The sequence below is a fragment of the Mycteria americana genome, chromosome 7, assembly GCF_035582795.1.
Source record: "Mycteria americana isolate JAX WOST 10 ecotype Jacksonville Zoo and Gardens chromosome 7, USCA_MyAme_1.0, whole genome shotgun sequence".
Taxonomy (NCBI): domain Eukaryota; kingdom Metazoa; phylum Chordata; class Aves; order Ciconiiformes; family Ciconiidae; genus Mycteria; species Mycteria americana.
Window position 1 is genome coordinate 803917 of NC_134371.1, and position 23341 is coordinate 827257.

The 23341-nt window shown below is 44.7% G+C and overlaps 3 protein-coding genes across 3 annotated transcripts in view; 1 reads left to right on the forward strand and 2 right to left on the reverse strand.

Annotated features, from left to right (window-relative positions):
- The window catches only part of MED12L (mediator complex subunit 12L), a 157249-nt gene that overhangs the window by 93508 nt on the left and 40400 nt on the right, over positions 1-23341 (forward strand). The window contains exons 16-21 of the mRNA XM_075506714.1: positions 16264-16411; positions 17000-17118; positions 18284-18427; positions 18975-19138; positions 19609-19740; positions 22614-22841. Of these exons, the coding sequence (XP_075362829.1) occupies positions 16264-16411; positions 17000-17118; positions 18284-18427; positions 18975-19138; positions 19609-19740; positions 22614-22841 (935 nt within the window). The remainder of the gene's footprint in view (positions 1-16263; positions 16412-16999; positions 17119-18283; positions 18428-18974; positions 19139-19608; positions 19741-22613; positions 22842-23341) is intronic.
- On the reverse strand, positions 7725-8768 carry P2RY13 (purinergic receptor P2Y13). The gene has a single exon (XM_075506722.1). The coding sequence runs from the start codon at positions 8754-8756 to the stop codon at positions 7725-7727; it is 1032 nt and encodes a 343-aa protein (XP_075362837.1). The 5' UTR covers positions 8757-8768.
- On the reverse strand, positions 12207-13257 carry P2RY12 (purinergic receptor P2Y12). Its single transcript, XM_075506721.1, has one exon. The coding sequence runs from the start codon at positions 13218-13220 to the stop codon at positions 12207-12209; it is 1014 nt and encodes a 337-aa protein (XP_075362836.1). The 5' UTR covers positions 13221-13257.

Here is a 23341-nt window from a genome sequence, read left to right on the forward strand (position 1 = left end):
CCACTTGCCTCGGGACCTCTCCCTTGAATCAGGTACAGTCCCTGATCGTAGGAGACTTCTGACACGGCTCATCTTTGAAGACCAGCTTTTGCAAGGCAAAACAGATAATGCAAATGAAGCCAGCAGGAACACTTCTGTCGTATTTTCAGCTTTACTACAAGCTGCAAAACTGATCTCAGGAGCTGGATATTTTGACATTAAGTGATGGTCCCTGTTGCATGCACATGCTGGAGTGCGCACATCACATCACCTGAGGAGGGAGAAGGCTTTTTCTGCAGTTAGGCAGAGGAGGCTTGACGAAGTCTCTACCTCTCTCAGACCTTGCACATGGCTACATAGACAGTGTGTGCCAGCCACCATTTCACCTTCTTTCAGCTGTCCCTTGTGCTCCAGTGTTTAGCAGCTGCTTGTGTTTCGTTCCCCTCTCAACTGCTTGTCCTGTTTCTAGCCTAATGATGCCTTCTGTTTTTCCTTCCAGTCTTTGGTTCACCTCCTCAGCGGCTTTCAGTCATTTTCCACCCTAACATTACTTGTGGTGACCTGGTTCTCTCTTCTCAGTGGAGCCTGTGTAAGACGGGACTATGTGCCTGACCGATGGTCTTGTAGGCTGCTCCTTTGAGCTGAGAAGTTATCCCGTGGAGAAGGCGGTGAGAGCCACCCTGCGATACGGTGGTAGGTGCTATCATCAGTTAGCGCAGCTCAGGTATGGTACAGCTCAGTGCGTAGCCACGCAAACAGCTCGATTTCTCGGTATTAAGTCTCTCTTGAGGTGTTTCACTCCTATATCTGTAAATTACTGTCTGCTCTCCATTAAGTGGAAACCTCATTCTTCCTCTGGGGAGCGTACAAGGCTCTTTGACTGTCTTGCCCTTTCTCCTGTGGCTGTGCGGTAGCTGGGAGGCTGCAGAGCGATGAGAATGTCTGGGTGGGCCTCGTACTTTGAGCTCTTTGGTTGACTTGCAGCACAGTCTGGTTTACCTGAGGACAGGGTGCTGTGCAAACTCTGTGCTGATTTTGGGGTTGGCCTCATCTCCTTCCTTTTGAGAATTTGGGGATTTAATTTAAATCTCTTCCTTTGTTTCTTTGCCCTTCTGGGGATTTCTCAGATCTCTTCCCCAATACCAGATGTTTGACGCTGGAGTCAGACCTGTTTATACTCAGCTTTGCATCTTACCTTAGCACCACTTTTTCACCACTGTGGTCTCCTCTGCAGTTATCACTGGTAAAACAACCATTGTCCAAAGGTCTGTTCTTTGGCTTTGCTGCAACGTAGGCCTGTCAGTGCCTGTGTTAGAGCTCTGTGAGTTTAGCTCTGACAAGGTGACTTCTTCTAGATCTTTTCCTACGGGTATTACCAGTGGTGATTTTCTGTCTGTATCGTGTGGGGCCTGATTGTGCAAAGGACTCCTGTACTGGGTGTAGCTGAGTAGTGTCATGGTCTGTGACTGCTGCGCACCGATTATCTTCACCACGTGCCTCGGGCCAATTTCCCATTTGATACTGTTCAGTTCACCCCTCAGATATTGCATCCTTTCAAGGAGCCACTTGGGGATCAGGCTAGCTTGTAAGTGACTTGCTGCCAGCAGGCACATGGGCCCTGGAGATGAGTGATGTGAACAGGGCTCCCAGTCCTGGTGCTGTCAAGCTGTGTCCTGTCTCTGGATAACTCTTCACGAGGGAGAGTTGAGTGAAGCTGGGTTCCCGTGCTGGCTTCTTGAAAATTGGCTGGGATTAGACTCTTCAAAATTCCCGTCTTTCAGAAAGAAAGGCTTTCAAGAGCTATGTCCGAACACTCATCCAGATGCCACGGTGGACACCTGCTTGTTGCAGGCCACATAGGTAGTCCTTCAGGTTTCCTGAAGAGAAGACCTCTGTTTGATGTTTCTGGGGAATATTGCAGAAGCTGCAGGAGAAATCCACCTCTCTCTTCCATTGAGATATCTCGTAATAGATGGTCCTTCTCTGGGATGTTTGGACAACCCAAAATTCCAGTGTCAGAGGTCCTTAGAGGAGCGGAGACTTCACAGCTTGGGCACTGAGCAAAGCATTCACACTGTGTTGGTCTTGCTTCCAGTGTTTCTCTGCACAGACCGCCTGACATCATGCCCCTCAGCCGCGGGAGTGGTAAGCTCCTGTCTCTGTTCTGAGGAACAGCAGACGCCTGGGACCAGCGACTTGGGAACCTGGAAGTCTGAGTGCCGTAGCTGCGGGGTAGAAGCAGATTTGCGGATAGGTCATAAACAGCAGTTTTACACACTTGACTTGTGTTTTGCACAAGACCACGCGCTCCCAAGCCGGGTGCTGTGCTGCGTCCCTGGTGTGGGGCACGGTTCCGACCCTGGGGTGGTGCTGGCAGATGTGTCTGCTCCTCTGGTCTCAGTCCTGCGGGCTTCAGTCAAGACACGGCACGACAGCGCGTTATGGTTTGATTTGCGCTGTTGTTCTTCAGGCACTTCTAATGCTGGTGTTGTCTTAGGCTGCGGTCTAAGAAACAGTGCTGCAGGAGGTGTCGTGGGGAAGAAGGGAAGAAATTAGAAGTGAAAACTGAAATGTTTAAAAAATACAGTTTAATTTCTTACAGAGACCCAAGTGTTTAATAGTTGGTACTCTGTGGAGTACACACACCAAAGTTTGTGCTAACAGTGGTCAAATAATAAATAGATTCATAAAATCCACATGAGAATGGTGTTTTGTTTTGTTTATTTTTTTAATGTGGTACTGTGGCACATTAACTTTTCTTTAAAATCTCTGTATTTTGGTGTATCGGCAAAACTTAATGGGTTAGAAACCACTGTCATAGCATCCCCTAGCAGGCTTTTAATTCAGACGTGTTGTTTGGCTGTTCTCAGGCTGGAGCAAGTCAGGACTAGCTGCCACAGGAAAAGACAATGCTATGGAGCTTGTCGTAAAAACAGCGCGAAAGAAATGCAAAGCTCTGATGTAAAGAAAAGCTGAAAGCTAACCTGTAACTTTACTATTGTTCACATTATTTAAAGGTTGGATGTCCCTTTTTGTATTCTGGTGATTAGAGAGCAATTCCCAGATTTCATAAGAGCTGAACAACGTTATTACAGCAATTATTGGGTTGCTTCATTCTAAAACTCCTTTACTATCATATTTAGCAGTACCAACTACAGGGTTATTTTTAAAGCAGATTAGCCACCTGGATAATATCTGAGACTGGCTTTTTCTTTCTTTTAAACATAGAAAAGTGGTAGGATGATCAGAGCTTGCAACACCGGGATGATTCCTCCAGCGTTTTACCTTCAGGTGTGCAAGATGGAGGTGCTTTTGTCAGTGGCAGTGTCTTGGAAGAGTTTGACGCTTCCCCTTTCCTTACGTGGTTTACTTCTATCACAGTTTTGATGGCTGTCACTAAAAGGGAAAGAGGGAGGAAAGGAGCTAATTAAGAACTGACTTTTAAAAAGCTCGTTTCTTTTTTTCCTCTGTCCTCGAGTTCCTCGCATCATGTTGACAGGTTACCTGAAGTTACACACCTTGGCTGGCTGATCCTGTCTATAGACTTAGGTCTCTTCTGGTGCCTTTAGTTTTCACATGCAACCTGCTGGCTCTGTGTGTTTGTGGGCAGTCCTATGGGTAATATCTTGGCTGCTCGACTTGGTTTCCCAGCTCTTGTTCATGATGTAAATTGTTGTTTTGCATTTCTAATTAATTGAAGTACTGCTGTATGTTATGAGAGTTTTCTCAGTACTCAGAGTTGTAGGAGCCTTGATGGAGGGATGTGTATCGCTGTGCCGGAGAGTCGGGACGTGTGTGAAGTGCAGAATTTGTCTTTAGGCATTCAGGAATTAACTTGCTGTCCCTCTGAGGAGAGGCAGGACATTACGAAATCTGGAAGGCTAGATGGTATATTAGGCAAAGGTATATTTCCTTTTTCTGAAACGCAAGTAAAATAAAAAATACAAAGAAATATATGTAAGCCTTTGTGTACCCAAATAAGATTGATTTCCTACAAAACTTGACTGCCTGGTGCCCTATAGTTCCCCTTTTGGGAACCCAACAACCTGTAAAAATGTTTAGAGTAAGTGTTGATAGTTTTTGTGTGAATCCTGGACCACAGGAGCCTGCAATAAGGTTCATTTGTCTGAACAAGTTTAAGGCCTGGTGCCAGTTTTCCAGTTTCTAGGTTGTCTGTTGCTTCTAGTCTGGAGCGTAGACAAGCCGAGCAAATGAACATTGGGCTGTGGAAAGGAGAAGCCCTGCTGCTGCCTCGTGGTGGTGATGGACTGCAGTAAGCATGCGTCAGGTGGCAATGTTACATGCGTTTGCTCTCTCTTGTACAACTGGAAAAGCAAAGGAAAAGCAAAGGTTTCTCTTAGCAGCTCCTGGGGCATGAGTGTCAGTACCAGCCTTTCCGAGTTCAGTTGGGAAAAAAATCAGATTTGGAAAAATGGTGACTGTTGTATTGCATATGCTGGTAAACTTTACTGAATTACGTAAATGCCTTGACTGCACTGAAGAAATCTGGAGAGCCCAGGAGAGCAGCTTTCTGTGGCATGCTGCTGGTACTCTCTACCTGTGGTCTAGGGTGATGGCTTCCTCCTCTCCAAGGGAAGTCTGTTCTCAAAACATGTCTCCATTTTGGTCAGGTGTAAAATATAAAATATTGCTTTGGTTATTTTTGTTTGAGCTTTAAAAAGCAGAGACCTAAACTTTGAGGCATTTTAACTGTTGTGATTCTTACTTGCACCTGGAGGCAGGGATCTGAAACCTTGCAGGAAACAGTGCAAAATCCCAAATGCTAGAATTTAGGGGACTTTCTTTCCGTAAGTAGATCAACCAGATGTCCTATCCTTGCAGTCACCTTGTGTTTCTCTGCTACAGAGTTTGGTAACTCTGGCTCCCTTTTACCTACCTAAGAAGCAGCAGCTGAAAAACAGATGATTAAGACTCCTCTGAAACCTTTGGCACACCCCTTATTTAAGGAGCAACTCAGCCCATTTTGTGGTTACACCCACCCTTCCACGCAGGCTCTTAGTACTTAGCTGTGCGTGCTGCCAGTGCGTGTTTGTGCGCAGCGCCAAGTGAGCCTTGTATTGCAAGCAGTAGAAATGAGAAAAATAAAAAAAACTTCCACAGTGGAATAAGTTTTCTGTTCTTCAGCATTTTCATAGTTTGTCACTGCCGTATTGCTCATTTTCTGTTACTGTCTGTCTTTGTAATAAGCACAAAAACGGGCCGGAGTTCCACTTTCAAATCCAGAGCTGGATGTAACTCCGTGCTGAGAGTCCTGGGACCTCTGTATTCGCTATGCTGGTATGATTCATTGGGAAGAGGGAGGACCGAGCCGCAAAGTTTCGTGCTGAATTCTTCCCTAATACACCCAAAGCTCAGGAGCACAGGTTTCCATGGGCGCCTGCCTGCTGGGAGATCACAGCTGCTTTACAAACCCTCTCCTCCTGATGCTTAGCTCTGGGCACTGCCTTAATTGCTGTGCCTTGTCGACAGGCTGAGAGAAACATTTTCGGACTCCTTGTGCATTTCTTTAAGCAGTTGCTAAAGTGGTATTTTAGCAGCTAAGAATTTAATATATTTACTTTTACTAAAGTAGCTAAGTTAATCCCGTTAAACACTGTATGTGTGTGGGGAGAGAGGAATTAATTCCTGAATAGTATTTAATCATGAGAGGAAGATACTGTTTGAGAAAATGTTGATTTACAGGGAAGTTTGGAACCAGCTGGAAGCCGATTGGGAATTAGTTCAGTTTGCAGTTGTAAAAGGGTGTTACACTTACGGAAAGCATGTAACATGCCTAGTGGAGAAGATACAGTGAGTGGAAATTGCTAAATAAGACATACATCTACCTGTGTGGCAGAGGTTGGGGAATCCCAAAGGCAGATGTAATTAATGCGCAGTAATCTAAAAACAGCTTTGAAAAAATCAGGCTGTGTGGAGCAACCTGTGCGATTGTATTAGGCTGCTGTAAATATTTAATTTCTAAAAATAGCAATCAGGTGGTGATCAAAGTGTCTGGCATGTGTGAGAAGGCATAAAGCTAGCAGGGGAGCTTGAGCAGGAGTGAAGTTTGTTAACGAGGGACGAGAATGTTTTCTCAGCAAGGTGCCGGGGACTCACGCTTCAGCTCCGCAGGGTCACGGAGCAGCAGGAGATGAGTGTCCGGGGCGGGGGCGGGAGGCAGGAGGGGTGATGGGAGTTACAACAAGCGACAGGGCTGATGGAAGAGCGCAAGTTGTGGTGCTTTCCCTGGGGCCCTTCTGCAATGCCATGTCACCTGAGCAGCGCGTGATGCAGGGGGAGTCCTCCGGAGCGGCAGGTACATCGGGGGACAAGTAGCCGTAGGAACGTGTTGTTCGAGAAGCAAGGAAGCATTGCTGAGAGCTAAGGTAAGTTTCAGGGTTTTTAATATGCTGTGTAGAGTTGGGGTCATTAAATGGTTGGTATCTCTTTCATGTCTTAAAATAATGAAATAAATTCCAGGATTTTGGATTAGAAAGCAGTTTCTCTTTAGGCACAGTCCATTTGGACTTTTCCTGTGGGATAGCTAAAGGAGAGCTCTGCGAGTGGTGCAGTGAGCTGGGCGGAGAGGGATTTTCTGGGAGGGGAGGATTAGGCAGTGTTGCTTGCTGCCTTCTCTTTGCCCACCGTTGGGACTGGGAAGGGTGAACGTGCCACCAAGGGGGACGTTTCTGGGTGTTCCCCTCTGGTGAGTGGTAGGGTAGGGGTGAATGCCGCGCGGCTCTGGGGTGCCCTGTGCAGGGGAAGCAGTCCTGGGTCTTCTGCTGGCCTCGGTGAGGAGCGTGCTCCGGGGGGACCCTGGGGTATTGCCAACTGCGTCCTCCACCGAAGTCCCCGCTGGGAGCGGAGAGGAAGGATGGTGAAACAGCGTAGGCAGTAGGAAAGTAATTACGGGTGTGAGAGAGGTGGGTAGGGACGGGGAGGGACCGAGCCCTGCTTCCCTCTGTCAAGTACGGTTCCTCCTCTTCCCAGCCCCGCGACGTGCCAGCCGAGCTGACACCCAGTGTAAGAACTACTGACATACAAAATCAACAGCTCTGGGCTTTAATCCCAAATACAGCTAAATTGTCCTTAGAAGCAGCCATAGTCAGTAAGGTACTTATGTGTTAACAAGTAAGGTTTTTTTGTTTAAAGCGGATAGGATTATTCTGTGGAGTGTCTTAAGTTATATGAAGGTATTTCAATTCACAGGCTACGGTTTGTTTGTATTCTGTGAGGTGGACATGGTTTAGTGACCAAATCAGAAAAACCTCTGTTCTTGTTAGCTTTGCGGAGACAGCACAGCCATGCAAGACTGCAAACTGATCGTTGGTAGTTTTATGCATCATCGATGATATTTTTCTATTCAGACCAATGTGGTTGTGGCTGGGAAGTCGCATGAGTGACTCCAGGGTAATACAGGTCTCTGTGGTGTGAGCGCAGCGGTACCGTGGCTGGGCAGGCACAACCAAGGCACGGCTGGGCTTCCACAGCTTCGGTTGGCGATGGTGGTGTCCATGCGAGCACAGCCCGGGGGAGGATGGGTGTTAGAACAGGGCTGGCAGCTGACAGCTTTTTGCCTGTTAAGGCTAAGCAGCAAGCATAAATAGGGAAATCCATTGTGCTGTTTTATTAAGTATTAATATTACAGTACAACAGGCCTTTTATTTCCTACAGCAGAAGTAAAACAAATTATTTCTTAACTTCTCTATGAATATGCAGAGGCTGTAGAGCGTGAAGCTGCAGAATCAAGATTCAGTAGCAGACATTCGTGTGTCCAGTTCGGTTTTTGGGTTTGTATGAACTGTTTTCCGAAATGTCTTTACTCTCCTGCATAAAACCTTTTCTACAAATGGTTTGCACAAGAACATATATATCAGGGGGTCCATGCAGACGTTTGTGGCAGCCAGCCACAGAGTGCTTTCTTTCGCGACAAAGAGCTGGTTCTGCAGACGACAGTCCATTCGGGTGGTCGTTTGACTCAGAGTGTAGGGAACCCTGCTAAAATGAAAGGGGGCAAAGCATAAGAAAAACACAGTAAAAATGATGAATACTTTCCCCTTGATCCTTTTTTCGCTTCTGTTGTCTTTCTTCTGTGTTTTTATATAAGACTCGTATACCTTTTTGGCAATAATTATATAAAATAGAAACATGAGGATGAGAACAGTCCAGAAGATGAACTGACAGATATAATTCACAGCTTCGTGCCATTTGAGTCCGAAGTAATTCTTCAACGAGGCACACTTCTTCACAGATTGGGGTGTTGCTTTCTTGTTCGATAAGATCATGTTAGGCAGAGAGAGAACAAAGAAGAAGAGCCAGACAAGACCCGCAAGGATCTTTGCTGAGGTCAGGTTTTGCACCCAGAACTTCCCAAAAGGTCTCACAATCTTGAGAAATCTGTCAAAGGCAATGAGCCCAAGGAGCACTATGCTAATATACATGGTGTCATAAAATACCACGGCTGAGAAGCGACAGACAAAGGCTTTGAGCTGCCAGGGTCCCAGGCCAGAGTCCGTCAGGATTTTCAGAGGAAGCATCAGGGTCATTATAAAATCAGAAACTAAGATATTTTTCAGGTAGACAATGAAAGTTGATGTGCTTGGAATATGGAAGAAAGCCCAAAAAGCCAGGCTGTTCAGAACGAGTCCCAGAAGGAAGACGAGTGTGTACAGCACTGGGAAGACCAGGTGGGTGACTGTGGTGTCTCGGTGGCACGGTGCGGAGGAGGGTGCTCCACTGGAGTTACTGGCAATACTCGTGTTTGCAAAGTCTCCCATCGTTTGAAATAGACTTGGGTGAAAAGAAGAGAGAAAACATGAACATAACATTCTGTATTTAAAATTACATGTTCCTTACAGCGACTGGCAGGTTTACACAAATAAACACAAAACCTGAACATGCATTAAACAGACCGAGCGATTTCTCTTCTAGTTCATAGAAAATCTAAATCTTTGCCTAAGTTTTTTACAAACGAACGTCTAATGAAAAGTTAAAATGCTATATATTCATTATGGAGGCCTAAGATAATATAATAGCAAGGTATCACAGCAGAGTGCCTAGAGCACCATTTGTCTTTACGTGGAAATGTATTTTAATGTTGAACAGAAATTTTACAGTTGTGGCCCCAGAGCAAGGCACTTCTGGGGAAGCGACTTCTGGTATTTCTTATCAAGCACACACCGTTTTTCCTTTCTCAGCACAGATTTAAATAACATTTTCAAGATAAGATGCACACTGCTGGTTATCAGCCTCTTACATCTGAAAGCCAGATGACCGAGCGCCCCATCGCACCACGTGAACGCTCCGATCGTGCAAGTACCTGAGCAAACCTGGCAGCAACTGTTTCAGAGAGGATTCTTTGGCTATCTCTGGGTCATCCGCTGTTCCTCTGCTGACAGAAGCCTCGAGCAAAGTATTAAGAATGGGGAAATGTGTAGAAAGATGAGACTTTTTCTGTTGGTGTACTGTGTTTCCTTCCTCATTTTTGTGTATTGCCTGAGTTCGTTAATCATGTTTGCTTGTTGCTTTTCGCTCTTCCTTTTGCTCTCTGTCAGAAAGTACACTACCTTCTGCTATACGAATAAAGAAAAAAGTGACCACGTGCATCAAGACAGACACATTTTCTGGCTTTTTGTTTGTGTGGGGCAGATCTGATGGCACCTACGCTGTGCCATTACCAATTGGCTCCTTTAGAGAGGTGGGATGAACAAACACGGTGTTTCCTGACAGTTTTCCAGGATAATCCTCAAATGTAGCTCTGAGTTCTTGTTTGTGTGTGTGAATTCCCCTGTTCTAGTCGTCGTCAAATGCGTGACCAGAAAGTCTGCTCGGAGCCACCCTTAACAAGGGGTTACTCAGCTACAAAATCACGTGCACTGACATACGCAGAAACTGTACGCTCCCTCTGTAGCCTGTTAATATTGACACGTGGACCTGAGCTTGACTGTTGATCTCCAGAATGGGACTTCTGGTTTATTTTGGCGTCAGGGTAGCCAGGTGATACAGCATGCTGGTTACAGCCACTTTTTGGTGCTGGCAGAAGCTGCTGCCGCTGCATGGTATGCTTTGTATTTATTACGTGTTTATTATGTATAATGTTGGAATCTACTGCATTTCTCTGTAAACAGAACTTTTGGTATAAGTTTAACTGAGTCACGTGATTTGCCTTGTATTTTCCTGTCAGCTGGTGTGACTTAGGGTTCTGGCTCCTTGCTTGCTGCCATGTGCGAAATGGCACACGTTCAAGCCATCCTCTTGTGGGCAGACATGGATTGCTTTTTGAGGTTCTTGGGCCGCAGCTGTATTGACAGTAAGTTTGTGCATTAGTATCTACATTTTGGTTGTAGATACAGGTGTAGTGTGTAGTGCAGGTGTGCATGCTGATGTCGGTATTAAATGGCTGGCAGAGAGCAAAGAGCCTTGAGGATGACCGGCATGAAGGTCACCCTCGCCATGGTCATCAGCGTGACATGTCCCTAGCTGCCTGACCCGACTTCTGTTCATGCATCGGGGACTGTATAAAGCTGAGATGGTCCATTGCAATGCCCCAGGACTGATGTCCAAGGCAGCATCTTCCACGTTTTCTTCCAAACTGACTTCTTGACACTGTTCCCGACCGAAAGAGGCAGTACTAAGTGCCTCCGCCTGTCCTGTCGGGGACTGCTGTACGGTGCACAGATAGCTGCACTGTCTGTTGTCCGAACAGCTCATCTGATCGGGAGGAGCATCTGCCAGATAACTGCCGCTCTCTCTCCATATGTAGGTACCGAAAATGTGGGGAATGAGCGTTGGGTGGAAGTGGGGCATCTGACGCTTCCCTTCTGGGCATCAGCTGGAGCTGATCAGGCCTGGGCCCCGTGGGGCTGGTTGTGGAGAGGGCTCTGGAGTGACCGGCAGCGCTGGTTCCGGGGAAATAATGGTGCCCTCTTTTCTGTGGTGTAACCCAGCTACTGATTGCAATCAGTGTTGGTGCATATACCGGCATAAGCGGGGCACAAAGCGTTTTGTAAAATGTTTAATTCATCCAGGCAGGTTATAAGAGATGCATAAACTCTAAGGCTGAGTGCTAAAGTAAGTGAACTGTCTTTTAACTTTTTAGGAAATTGGGTATCGGTCGCAAAAACGCCCGGTGCCCTGCCAGGCACAGATAAGTACCGGAGAGGGGGAGACAGGCAATGGCTTTTGGCAGGGCTGAGCTCTTGCATGATGGTGAAACATATTTCTGAATGGGAGCTGCTTTGCAGCGATGATAAATGAACCATAATTTATTACAATAGCGTAGGCTCCTTTTCATGTGTGGTTGTTACGATACCTGAAAATGTTGTGTACCTGAAAATACTTCCCTGGGGGTTTTTTGGTTTGTTTTTTTTTTTCAACTTTTCCAAATGAAAAAGGGGGAGTGGTTACATTTTTCATACAGTGCAAAAAAGCTGCCCTTAATAATCAGTAAAGATTTTACCATGAGCCTTTCTTTCCCTAAGATCTAAGTATTCTGTAAATCGAGTCTTTGTATATTTTCTAATATAATGCATTGTTCTCTATAGAAGTGTACATTTTTGTTTATTCATATCGTAAGGTGAAATATTTGAAGATTTAACTCACATCAAGATAAGCCTGATTATGAAATAATTTCCTCCGACATACAACTATTAATTATTGGTCAATAGATTAAGAATAGCAAGCGTATAATGAGATAAGCAAAATGTTATTCTGTTACCAAAAATCTGCACAGATAAACAGCTTATCTACGTATATCCTATATTTCTGTTTGTCTACCAGTTGCGTACAAGGTGATGACTCCCTGTATTTAAAAATCATATTCACTGTGGATTTTATTTGCATTTCCCGGATCTTGTGTTGTCATGGACTTTACTCTGGCCCAAGTTAAGCTATTTCTGCAAAATCTTTGCAGTTCATAATCTCATCTGTAGCATTTCATGACTCTGTTCTAATTTTTCCTCACAGCTCCACCTATAAGTTCCAACTTCTTCCTAGCAATTCTGGCGAGTACGGAGGTTGTGATCAGGTGGTGCTCTTGTTTTATTCAAGCTTTCTAGTTTCACCATTTTTGCAAGCAGTGATGTTGGTTCCAGGGTGCTTGTGCTTCATCTGTGGGACAATTTCTAAAGAAGCGGGTGAAATTCTAGATATTGTTCCTCAGGGTAGGTGCTGCTTCCACCCACCAATAAACATATGCGGCCAAGAAGGGGTATGGGTAGTTCTTAGCTCTAGAGTGGTGTCTCGTCTGTGTCATCTCCTTCGTTCTGCTCCTTTATCCGTGCTCTGAGTTCTGACGATGCTGTGTGCTTGCGCAGCATGTCTAGCAAGGACTTTCTAAATGATTTGCAGAGGAAAAAGTATATGAATGGATCTAGGCAAGCATTTAGCGATGTCAGCCACAGCGTGCTCTCTTTCAGGTAAAACAAGGTGTTCTGAGCAGAGCATTCAAAAACGTCTCTTGTTTGGCTCAATGTGTAGGGGATTCTAGTAAAGTGGAACGGCACAAAACAAATGAAGAACACTGCGATAATGATGAAAACCTTCAGATTTACAGTCTTTTTGGATGCCTTTCCTGTGCGTCTTGTCCTTTTGTAGGATTTGTACAGTTCTTTACTTATGAGTATGTAGCATACAACTATGACTGCTAAATTAACCCAGAAGATAAGTTGACAAATATAGTTTACGATTTCGTGCCAGACTAAGCCAAACTCAGATTTCAGGAGAGCACACTTTTTTACGTTCTTAGGCGTTTTCTTCTTGTTCGTTAGAATCATGTTGGGTAATGAAAGAGCAAACATTGATGCCCAAATTGCTGTGGACAGGATCTTGGCACCTAAAAGGCTCCTTGGTGTTGATGTTCTGAACGGCGAAGTGGCTTTCTGGTAGCGATCGATAGTTATTAGACCAAGAAACAAAATGCTAATGTACATGGTGAAGTAAAATACAACCTGGGTGACCTGGCACACAAATCCTCTCAGTACCCATGATACCAACTTTGCATCGCTAAGGATTTTAAATGGAAAAGTCAAGATCATGAGGAGGTCAGAAATGACAGTGTTCTTGAGGAAGATGATGAAATTGGATTTACTGGATATTTTAAAAAAGACCCACATTGCCAGGCCGTTCATGGTGATACCCACCAGGAACAGAATTGTATAAAGCAAAGGAAAAATGACTTGACTGATTTTGTTATCGCTGGTGCAGTTGCTGTCGTTTCTAGAGTGGCTGAAGTTGGCTTTCATTTGCACTTTGTCTTTTCCCCCCTCCCTGTAAGAACAAAAAAGAAGAAAAATGAAGTTGAGAGTTGTACCTGTCATACGACTTCAACCATTTTAGTCTACTTTTAATTTTTGTGTTGGGAACATTTCTCTGGGGATTTTGACTGCTGTAAGTTGTGGTTTATTTTACCGAGGATGTAGGTAAATGTAGGTACCGAGGTTTATTTTACCGAGGTTTCTACAGGAGAAGAGCACTAGATGTAGCCGTGTTTGTAAGGTGGTCTGGTTTGATCTTCAGTGACTGAAATGCTGAGGTGACCCTCCATCCTAACCAGCCTCCTGAGCTTCCCACACGGCTTCCCCGAGACCCGCGCTGCAGGGGTGGGCAAGGGGCCGGCGTGGCGGCGGGCTGCAGGGGCGGCGCGGCCGGCCGTGTGCCGCCTGCTCCCTGGTGCGAGCGCGCTGGTGACGGCGCAGCTCTCGCTGGCTGCGGTGCGGGGCTGGCGGCCCTGGCGTGGACCTCCCGGCCCCCGCGGCCCTGCCCCTGGCGTTACAGCCGCCGAGGCCTGAGCTGGGCCGCGGGCTCTGGCCTGGCTGGGCTTGGCCCGGCTGCGCCGCCTTGGGCAACGGCCTGGCGGCAGAGAGGAGCTGGCGAGGGCCGCGAGTCCGCATGGGGTGGAAGGGCTGCGGTGGCACTCTCGGTGAGGCCGTTGTGCCGCACACGGGCTGGCCGGGCTGCGATTTCGCTCGTCTGACACACGTCTGCCCAAACTGCCTCTCTCCTCCCAGGGCGGAGGGAGAAGCGTCCCTTTCTGCATCTTCCCCGGTGCGGAAAGGGATAGCATTGAAACTCATTTTGACTGCAGATTTAACAGTGCCAGGCTGAAATAAAAGGAAGCAAATGCCCCTTTTCATTCTATTTCTGCTTGGCTGGCCGTCTGTCTCTCCCAGCGGCGTTATTTTAGCCTCGCTTTTGGTTGTCCTTGAAGGCGATCTCTGCCTTCCCCCCCCGCCCCTGCTCGGATCCCAGGAATAGCTGCTCGCAGGCCACTGCCATTTCACCCGGCTACTCAAGGGATGGATGTGGCACCCCACAAAGTCCCAGTTTGTTGCTTCCAAGGGGAAGAAAGTGGGAGAGGAGTACCTGCTCTTCAACCCTACATATTCGCACTTGGACAGCTAATGGTGTCGTTACTTCAGTGGTTACACATTTGCCAGCGAAGTCTGAGGTTATTTGTAGCTTTATTTATGTAGGTATTCACGAATGCCCTTACTTCTAGTTTGATGGTTTATCCTGTCATTTTCCTAAATCAGTTGCTTTACTGGTGCTGCAAATAAATTTAAGACTTCACTGACTTGAGCCAACGCGCAGGAGTTGCGCAGGCGTTGCAGCCTCCCGTGCCCTGCAGCGAGCGCCTGCCTGAAGTCGCTGCTGAGGCCCCTGCACAGCGCTGCGTCCCTCCGAGCCCGCTCTTACCACGAAACCAAGAGCGCGTCGGCCGGCCAGTCATCCACAAACACTGAGCGGCTGGCAGCCGCCTAACTGGTAACAGGGGCTGGGCTGAAAACTGTTCCTCTTAGTCCAAAAACCTTGATCAGATCAGGTCTGATCCGAACTGGTTGCCTGGGAAAGCCAGGCAGGGATGTTGAATCAGTCAGTGTTGCTTTTCAAAAGAAGTAACTTCCAGGTGCGTAGCGATGCAATTGTAAAAATTGCTATATTTCTGTATGATCTCTGCCTTTGTAAAATAAGGCACTCAGGGGAGTCGGTGCTTTGTCAGCCAATGCCCAAACATCCCTGATGTCTTCCTTACAGAGCTGCAAAGTTTTATTTCTATCTGTAAGACAGAAATAAATTGGCTTATGCTTTGAAGCACGTAACAGATTCAGCCGCCAAATCTGATCCTAATGAAATAAGCACTCCCTAAGCATGCAAAATCAGACGCCGTCCCCCCACCCCAAAATCAAGGAGAAGATTACCGTCGTGCACTGTTGAGAAGCGATGGAACGCTTGGGTATTTCCTGTGATGGGAAGCTAGTGTTGCTGACGGAGGGCCATTCGCAGTTCCTCTAGCTCTTCACCGTGTGCTCACGCGTAAATCCCACGGAGCAAGGAGAGGCTGGAGGAGCAGCTGTGCATCCCAGTTCGGAGACTTAGCCCTTCCTCTGCCTTTGAACTGGTTTCTTAGCCAGAGACAGCTGCAAATTCCAGGTGACGCTCTCAGTGCTTCTGCTTTTGTTTCCTCTAGAAGAGAGAGAAACAGAATTTTTAAAAGTAATTAGAGGTTTACTTCCTGCTTTTGACCTACTGACAGAGTCACTATTTTTAAAAGAGAGCATGTATTTTGTAAGACTGTGCAGCTTTTCTGAGTGTAGAGTTGCACTCCCGCCTACTACCTTTTTGCCTTGCGATTCTTTAGTATTACTTTTGTACACAGCCTTATTTTTAAAAAATTTTTTAAGCAGTTGAAAGAAGTAGTGATTGGTTAGTTTGGAGAAGGTAAGTATATTACTGAACAAAATATTTATACCTTATACGACTTGCAGAGCAGTGCTCCAAGTTTTTAAGCTATATACAGTGCATCAACATTATATGATACATTTTATTAAAAGACTAAATATAACCATTACAGTTTAAATAAACTGTACATATTTCGATTTCTTTGGGATGTGCAGAATAGAATTTTAGGAGTTGGGCTGCATCTTTTTTTCAATGGACTTGTACATAATAAGGGAAATGTCACAGAGTTTCTAGACATCTGTCTTCTATTTACTAATCTGCTACTGAATACCAATCCAGGGGACATCCGTATGCGTCCTCTGACTCTGTCCTTATAGATACATACAGAATTCGTAAGATCAGATTACATTTTTTCCCTCTGTATTTTTACCCTCCTCTTTAGTGATTTCATTTGGCACTGTTTCCTCCACACTGATACCCACAGGAGATGCTTTTTGTGACGAAGAGTTAGTTATCGTTTCTTGCAGTCTGGGCTACTCGGGTTGGGTTTCTGGAGGCGATGACAGAAAAAAGAAAAGAGACTTCACTCATATCTGGTCTTTTCAGGATGAATCTTCAAGTCATGAGTGTAACCAGCGCATGATTCTCCTTTATGGTGTTGGTAAGGAGCGTGATGAAGCAAGGCATCAGCTGAAGAAGATTACCAAAGACATCCTCAAAATTCTGAATAAGAAGAGTACTACTGAAATGGGTGGTAAATGCTTTAACGCTGCTGTATGGTAGCCTGTAGCGAAGATCACGGGAGCTGTGAGGTGCTCAGCAAGTTGTCTGGAGCCGTGCATGTTGGTCACGTAATTTGGCTTTTATCCCCTTCGCAGTCACTGGGTGAAGTACTGAGCAGAGTCCCGCCGCACGAAGTGCAGTCTGCTGGCCTGCCTTACGGCTGCGCCGGGACGGCAAAGGGCCACTGTGGCTCGAAATCCCTATTTTCCATTATAAGCGCTTGGCTGTAAACACTTGCGTTAGGCTAAGCCTGGAATATGAGATACTGGCCAGCGAGTGATACATATTCCTTACCCCCCTAGTAAAACTATGGCTGTTTTCCAGTTTTTCTTGGGTGCCGCCTTTTTGCATCGGAATAACCTCGAAGTAGCTTTGATTTTGTTACATGCTGTGGCGTACATTTGTCCCAAGTATAATGGAAAACCGAGGCAAGTAGGGTTTTATGTAGTCATGAGTAAAGCTTATTAAGATTTTTATTGTCTTTTAAATTAGTAATAATGCAAAACTACTAGGGCTCCATTAAATATTAAATGACCAAAATAATTTTTTATCTGTTAAGTTGGGGATGAAGGGCAAAAAGCCAGGAAGACCAAACAAGAAGCATTTCCAACTCTAGAGACTGTGTTCACAAAACTACAGCAACTATCCTATTTCGATCAACATCAGGTGACATCTCAGGTACTTCCCTTGTATAAAATCGTAGCCTTTTACGTTCTGCTGTAGGGATATCAAATAGGAAGCAAATCGAGGTTTTTAGAAGTGTTTTGTGTATATCAAGGATTTTCAGTGCACTGCTTCAAAGGCAAGAGAAAAAATGCTGCCTTGGTATTTGAAAATACCTGCTTCAGGAGATAGTTGAGGGTTTGGTTTGGCTTGTTTGTTTGGGGGTTTTTGTTTGTTTTGCAAGAAGCTTTCTGGATTATTATAGATGTCATGATTTTTTAATGAAAAATTGGAAATAAATTTTACATAAATTTCCATTAACAGTATTGTTTAGGGCTCGTTGGCAAATTAGATACGTTATTAACCGATCTCTTGCATATGTGTAAGATGTGACTGTATCTGTGTTTATGAAGGACAGTGAACTCTTCTGTGTTTTCATGCAACGAACTGAGTATGTCTCTTTGAGAAGCTGGTGCATAATTCAGTTTGTTCTTTCCTGAATATTAGAATTTATAGTCAACCTTTACTGTTAAAAAGCTGTGGCTGACTGGAGAACATAAATAATTTGTTTTAAATGACAAGCCTAGTTTTCCTGGTCTATATTAGGACTTGTAAGCGTGCAAATGTATTGGCATAGGATTTCATCGCTTTGTCAGGTGGTACTGTTTTTAAATGTATTTTAATAACTAGAGGCTAACATGAGAAACAAAGTAAAAGAGGTACGGGTTTGATACTTACTTTATAAGACATCTTTGGATCTGGTCTTTTGAATGAATCATTACATGTTTTGTTTGCAGGATAACATATTATTAAGGATCTGAAAACCATCAATAAAAAATCACAATGCAGTAAGATGAAAAGAAAAATTATTTTGCCTCTTCTTTAAAGCAGAATACCCCACAGAATGAAAATCAGTCTTGTAGATGTTAAGAACAGTTTGACGCAGCTGTAAAGCAGCAGAACAGCATTTTCTGTGTTGTCAATTTTGAAAACAAAACGGCATTATGACTGACTTGCAGGATAGTGGAGTAATAGATACACTCATGCATGATTTGTTAGTGCTTTTATCTGCAAAATGCTGTCACTTGCTATTAGCAGTTATAAAATGGGATTTTTGGAGCGCTAGTGTATCTGAGAAGCCCTCAGTCACCATATGACTTTTCGACATTTATTTTCACAGATCTCCAGCAATGTTCTCGAACAGATAACTAGTTTTGCCTCAGGAACATCATACCACCTTCCCTTGGCTCACCATATACAGCTCATCTTTGATCTCATGGAGCCAGCACTGAATATCAATGGACTTCTAGACTTTGCAATACAGGTAAACAGAGTTCATCTTTTGCGGGGGTTATGTCAGGATAAAGCTGTGATACATTTTTAGTAAAACCAGGAAAAAACCCCAAGAGCTGAACTGCACATCCTCCTGATTTGCTGCCATGCACTTTTATCTGTTTCAGTTTCCTGACCTCTGAAACAGAGTGCCAGATCTACTTCCCCTTCTGCCTTACTTTGACAATTATGGAGACTCAATAGATGTATTTTATTTTTAAATCTTTCACAATTAATAAAATTCTGGATTATTTTAGCACAAAGTATTTTAGGATGGGCTTCACTGTTTCAGACGGAACCATCATATTACACAGTAAAGCATCTGGGTGCCAGAAATGCCATGTATTTCTGAAGAGCAATTCTGAGGGATGTTTTTTATACTTAACAGTTTATTTTGCTCCCTCTTTGCCTTGTTCTGTAGTGAGTAAGGAATTTCATTTTTGTTTGCTATATAGTTTTTCCTTAATCCCCCCCCCCCATTTTACATGTTTAACTTGGAAGTTATCTTCAGGCTACTATTTTTGTGTATGCGTTTTCAGCTGTTGAACGAGCTGAGCGTTGTGGAGGCAGAGCTGCTGCTGAAGTCGTCCAGCCTGGCAGGAAGCTACACAACGGGGCTGTGCGTCTGCATCGTCGCCGTTCTGCGGCGTTACCATGCCTGCCTCATCCTCAACTCGGAGCAAACTGCACAAGTCTTTGAAGGGTTTGTGGCGGCTACAGTTTTCCAAAAAGTATTTTTGGTGTTCTTTTAGGCAAAAAAAGCGTTAAGGTTCAGCTAGTGAGACCAACTATCACACTGCTATTGGAAGGCTGTAAGCGAGCTCAGGTGAGCGGAGCGGATGGCTCCCCTCTGCAGCCTGCTCCCCGCTGCTGGGGGCTGGTGGGACGTCCACACTTTGGAACCTAGGGAAAGGAGGGAGTCGTGTATCTTGATTTCCTGCCCGTTCACCCTGTTCTGCCCTGGGCTGCCCGAGTGCCTCTGTGTCCTGTCCTCCCTGGGGCCTGGGCAAGCGCACAGGTGGCACCAAACTTCACATGAACCCCGTTAACCCGTAGATGCAAGGACCGTCATCTCGTTGCCCAGCTGATGGTGGGGTTTATATGGTATGTAACAATATGAGACACGTTTCTAAGGTGCGTGGGAACGAACTCAGAATGCTTTTATTTTTGCAGGTTGTGCGGGGTGGTAAAGCACGTCGTTAATCCCTCAGAGTGTTCCTCCCCAGAAAGGTGTATTTTAGCTTACCTCTATGATCTGTACGTGTCCTGTAGTCACCTGAGAAGCAAGTTTGGAGACCTCTTCAGGTGGGTGGTAACAGGATTTTTCTCACCGCTGCCTAGCCTGTAGACTGATGCAAGCTGCTGTGGTTTCAGTTCGGTTTGCTTTCCGTGGAAAACACGCCGTTGCCTTTGCTGCTTTACCTGTACTGGGGCAGTTCTCCTGCCCGTGCCAGCGTGGCAGCACAGCGTGTGGTCCTGAGCCTGTGAAGTCCTCGCGCTGTGCCAGTACCTGCCGTGGAGGAGCAGAGGCTGAGGAGCAGTGGTCAGCTTAGCGGGTTGCTGCAGCAAGCAGCGCTCACACGCAGCGAGCAGGCGTGGGGCGAGGGAAGCGGGGACCGTCAGCGTCGGGTCGGCTGCCGAGGCAGCTGCCGCGCAGCATCGGACCCCCTCCCTGCACACCTTTGCTTTCACAGATGGTGATGTGACTGATTCGGTTTCTGTAATGCATTAGCAAATTGGCTGTAATACATACCACGGTGGATGGAAAACAACAAAATCTTAGCTGACACAGCCGTAATATTCTATTAAATATTTCCTTTGATGTGGGGAGAGGCACAAACATGTTTGAGTTTGTGAAGTTTTATGCTCGAATGTTCAGTTCCTTGATTTTTAAATTAAAAAAATATTTTAGGTACCCATATGCTGTATTTTTGGCTTTTACTTTTTAAAGGGGGAGTAGAAACCTTTCATATGCAAATACGCATCTTGTGAGAGTTACAAACCACTTCAGTTACAGCTTCCCCTCCTAGTTTATATACCTGGTTTTGGCTTGCGTATTTCAGATTTGTGGTTTTCATTTCATAGGGAGCAGGAAAAGAGTTCTCAGTAATAATCTTAATATTTTAATAGGTTTACAAATACATGGGAACAGTAGCATTTAATACGAGAAACACTAAGAAAAAGAAATATGAAATACAGAAGAACTACAGAAGCGTCTTGACTGTATGTGCATTTTTCTACTTAAAACCTAAAGTTCAGTAACGCAATAAAAAATAACATTTTTATTAATACTAACCTACAATAGCAAATCAAAACATCATCTAGTAATATAGAGATAGTAAAGATATTAAATAATACATTAAATATGTGATATACAGCACTTGATTTGAAACCCCTTTTTTCAGACAAGTGGAGTTAGAAATTCTCCGAAAACTGGTAATAAAACGTATGCATACATTTTTAAACAGTTGTGTATAAGGTAACAGCACTACACTCGTTTTCTTCTTGGTTTCCTTGCTACAATTGAAACAAAACCAAAACCAGTTGTCTGTACACGGCAACTTTTTTAGCTCCTTTTTAGCACGGCGTACGTCTGGCTATTTCTCTCTCTCTAAGTCAATTTGAAGCGACAATAAAGTACAGTTCGTAAATGTTCAAATTTAGAGACTTACCTTCCTTATGTTGCAGTGCTTCAAAATGGCTTCTAATATCATCTGCAGTATTTCTCATGACTGGGTTTTACTAAGTGAGCTGCATGTTTAGGTTTAGTATGCTTGGTATATTTAGTTGTATTCACTAAACTTCCTTTTTTAAATCATTCGTTCACTTTTTTTTTAATCTTATCATCTGACCACTCCCCCAGCGTTACTTCTTGTGCAAGTACAGTTTCAGAGGCTGCTTTGCTCACGTACCCAGTATCGTACTGTTTGGGTTTTGGACCTTTCTTTCTGTGACCCGTGGGGTAAGTGTAGGTAAACGCTGTGATGACAGAGTGTCGGGGACGTATATGTGCCCAGGACGCTGGTTCATCAGAGCCCATTTAAATAGTGCCTGCTCTTTGAGGTGTGGGGTGTTTGATTTCCACTGGTTGGTTTTCTTTCTTTGCTGTTACACTGGCTGTTAGAGCAAAGGGTTAACGTCAGGCATTACCCTTCGTGTAGATTAATTATCCGGCTAACGGCCCTTTCCTCCTGCCCTGGATCGTGGATGAGGAGCGGCGGTGTGCAGGGGCTGCGCAGTGACGGGGTGTCCCCAGGGCTGCCCTCCCAGCCCCGCGTCCAGGCGATGTGCACGTGCGCATCGAGCTCCTTCCTCAGGTCACAGATGCCTTCCAGGCGGCACAGTGCTTCCTCTGTCTCTTCATCCTGGGGCCAGTGGAGTTCTAAAAAATTCCAAAGGTTTCATGTATTTGAAGTTAGTTTCAATTAATAGGTTTTTTTCGGTAATAAGGAAGTCTTCCCAGTTGGGATAATTAGTGAAGTTTGTCCATATGGATGTTATTTCCAGCTGTGGTATGAAACCCAATGCTTGAGACGAATGCTCCTTAGAACATTTTGTGTGTGAAATTTGCATTCTTCACTAACACCTTTTTTTTTTTTCCCCTGAAGAAAGCCAATTAACATGTAGGTATTCCTAGCCTGGAACATTTCTTGACCTTTTGTCGTAATTGTTAATGTCAAAATATGACCTTTAGGTATCTTTTCTCTGTTTACTGATTTCACCTTCCAAAAAGTTGTCCGTAATGTCACATTATTACCAAATGTAGAGTTTTTAATTTAGATAAGTTTTCTCATTTTTCCTTAATTAATTCTTCTTACCAGCACTGCAGTTCACTGGGTCATAACACATAAAGAGGGGGAGCAGTGTTATAAGCACTGTTACAGTTCGTGGAGAGGCATCTGATGCTCCAGGACGTTATTGCTAGTGAGGAATGAACGTGTGGTCCTTGGCCAGCTGCTCACAACTTCAGTCATGGAAATGTCATAGAAGCAATTTGGGAACTTGAGACTTTATTTGCAGGAAAACTTGAATGAAATTGATGTATCAGCCTTATTTTCTGGTTTGAAAATGTGTGCAGGATGGTAACCAAACTAGGATTTTCTAATCCCACATGGTGCGTTCAACAGTATTTCTGCAAAGTATGTTTTCTGGCAACTCTCTCTTTTTTTGGTCCTCAGTAGTGCCTGTTCTAAGGTGAAGCAAACAATATACAGCAATGTTCAGCCGTCAAATTCCAATTTACTGTGGGACCCAGAGTTCATGCTAGATTTTATCGAGAATCCTTCTGCTCACAGCATTAACTACTCGATGCTGGGCAAGATCCTGAGCGATAACGCAGCCAACCGCTACAGCTTTGTCTGCAATGCGCTAATGAATGTGTGCATGGGGCACCAAGATGCAGGAAGGTAAGGCAAACCGTGCTGGCATCGGAACTGGATGGACTTTTACACGGTATAGATGAGGTTTCCTTTCACCTTTTTGTTTTGTGTCTTTTTTGCAATTGTTTGCATTCATTACTCTTTCTGGTTGCTGAAAATGTATTGAGTAAGTTTCCTCTGAGTTATGTCATTAAATCAATCTGCATAATTTAAGAGGAGGGAGTAGCAAGTAGGCAGTACTTGCTGTAAGACAGTCAGGAGGCTTTTTGTTATCAGCAGCGGTGCCCTGTCAGGCAGAACAGCTCAGCACTATCTTTGCTTATTAGAAGCCTGTAAACGAGGGAAGGTTCTGCATTAGGTCATTTCCTTCTTCTGATGCAATCGGCGTTTAATTTATTAAAGGTGTAATTTATTAATTATGGAATTCATCTTCATAGGTAATATATAGATTTTCCAAAAATATGTTTTAAAAAGTATTGAGAGTTTTGTTGGATAGAAGCCACTAGAGCTACAGCAGCTGTCAGTGA

What these genes read in the sequence shown, in the direction of transcription:
- P2RY13 (XM_075506722.1), bottom strand. Translation starts at nt 8,756, where the DNA reads ATGGGAGACTTTGCAAACACGAGTATTGCCAGTAACTCCAGTGGAGCA.
- P2RY12 (XM_075506721.1), bottom strand. Translation starts at nt 13,220, where the DNA reads ATGAAAGCCAACTTCAGCCACTCTAGAAACGACAGCAACTGCACCAGC.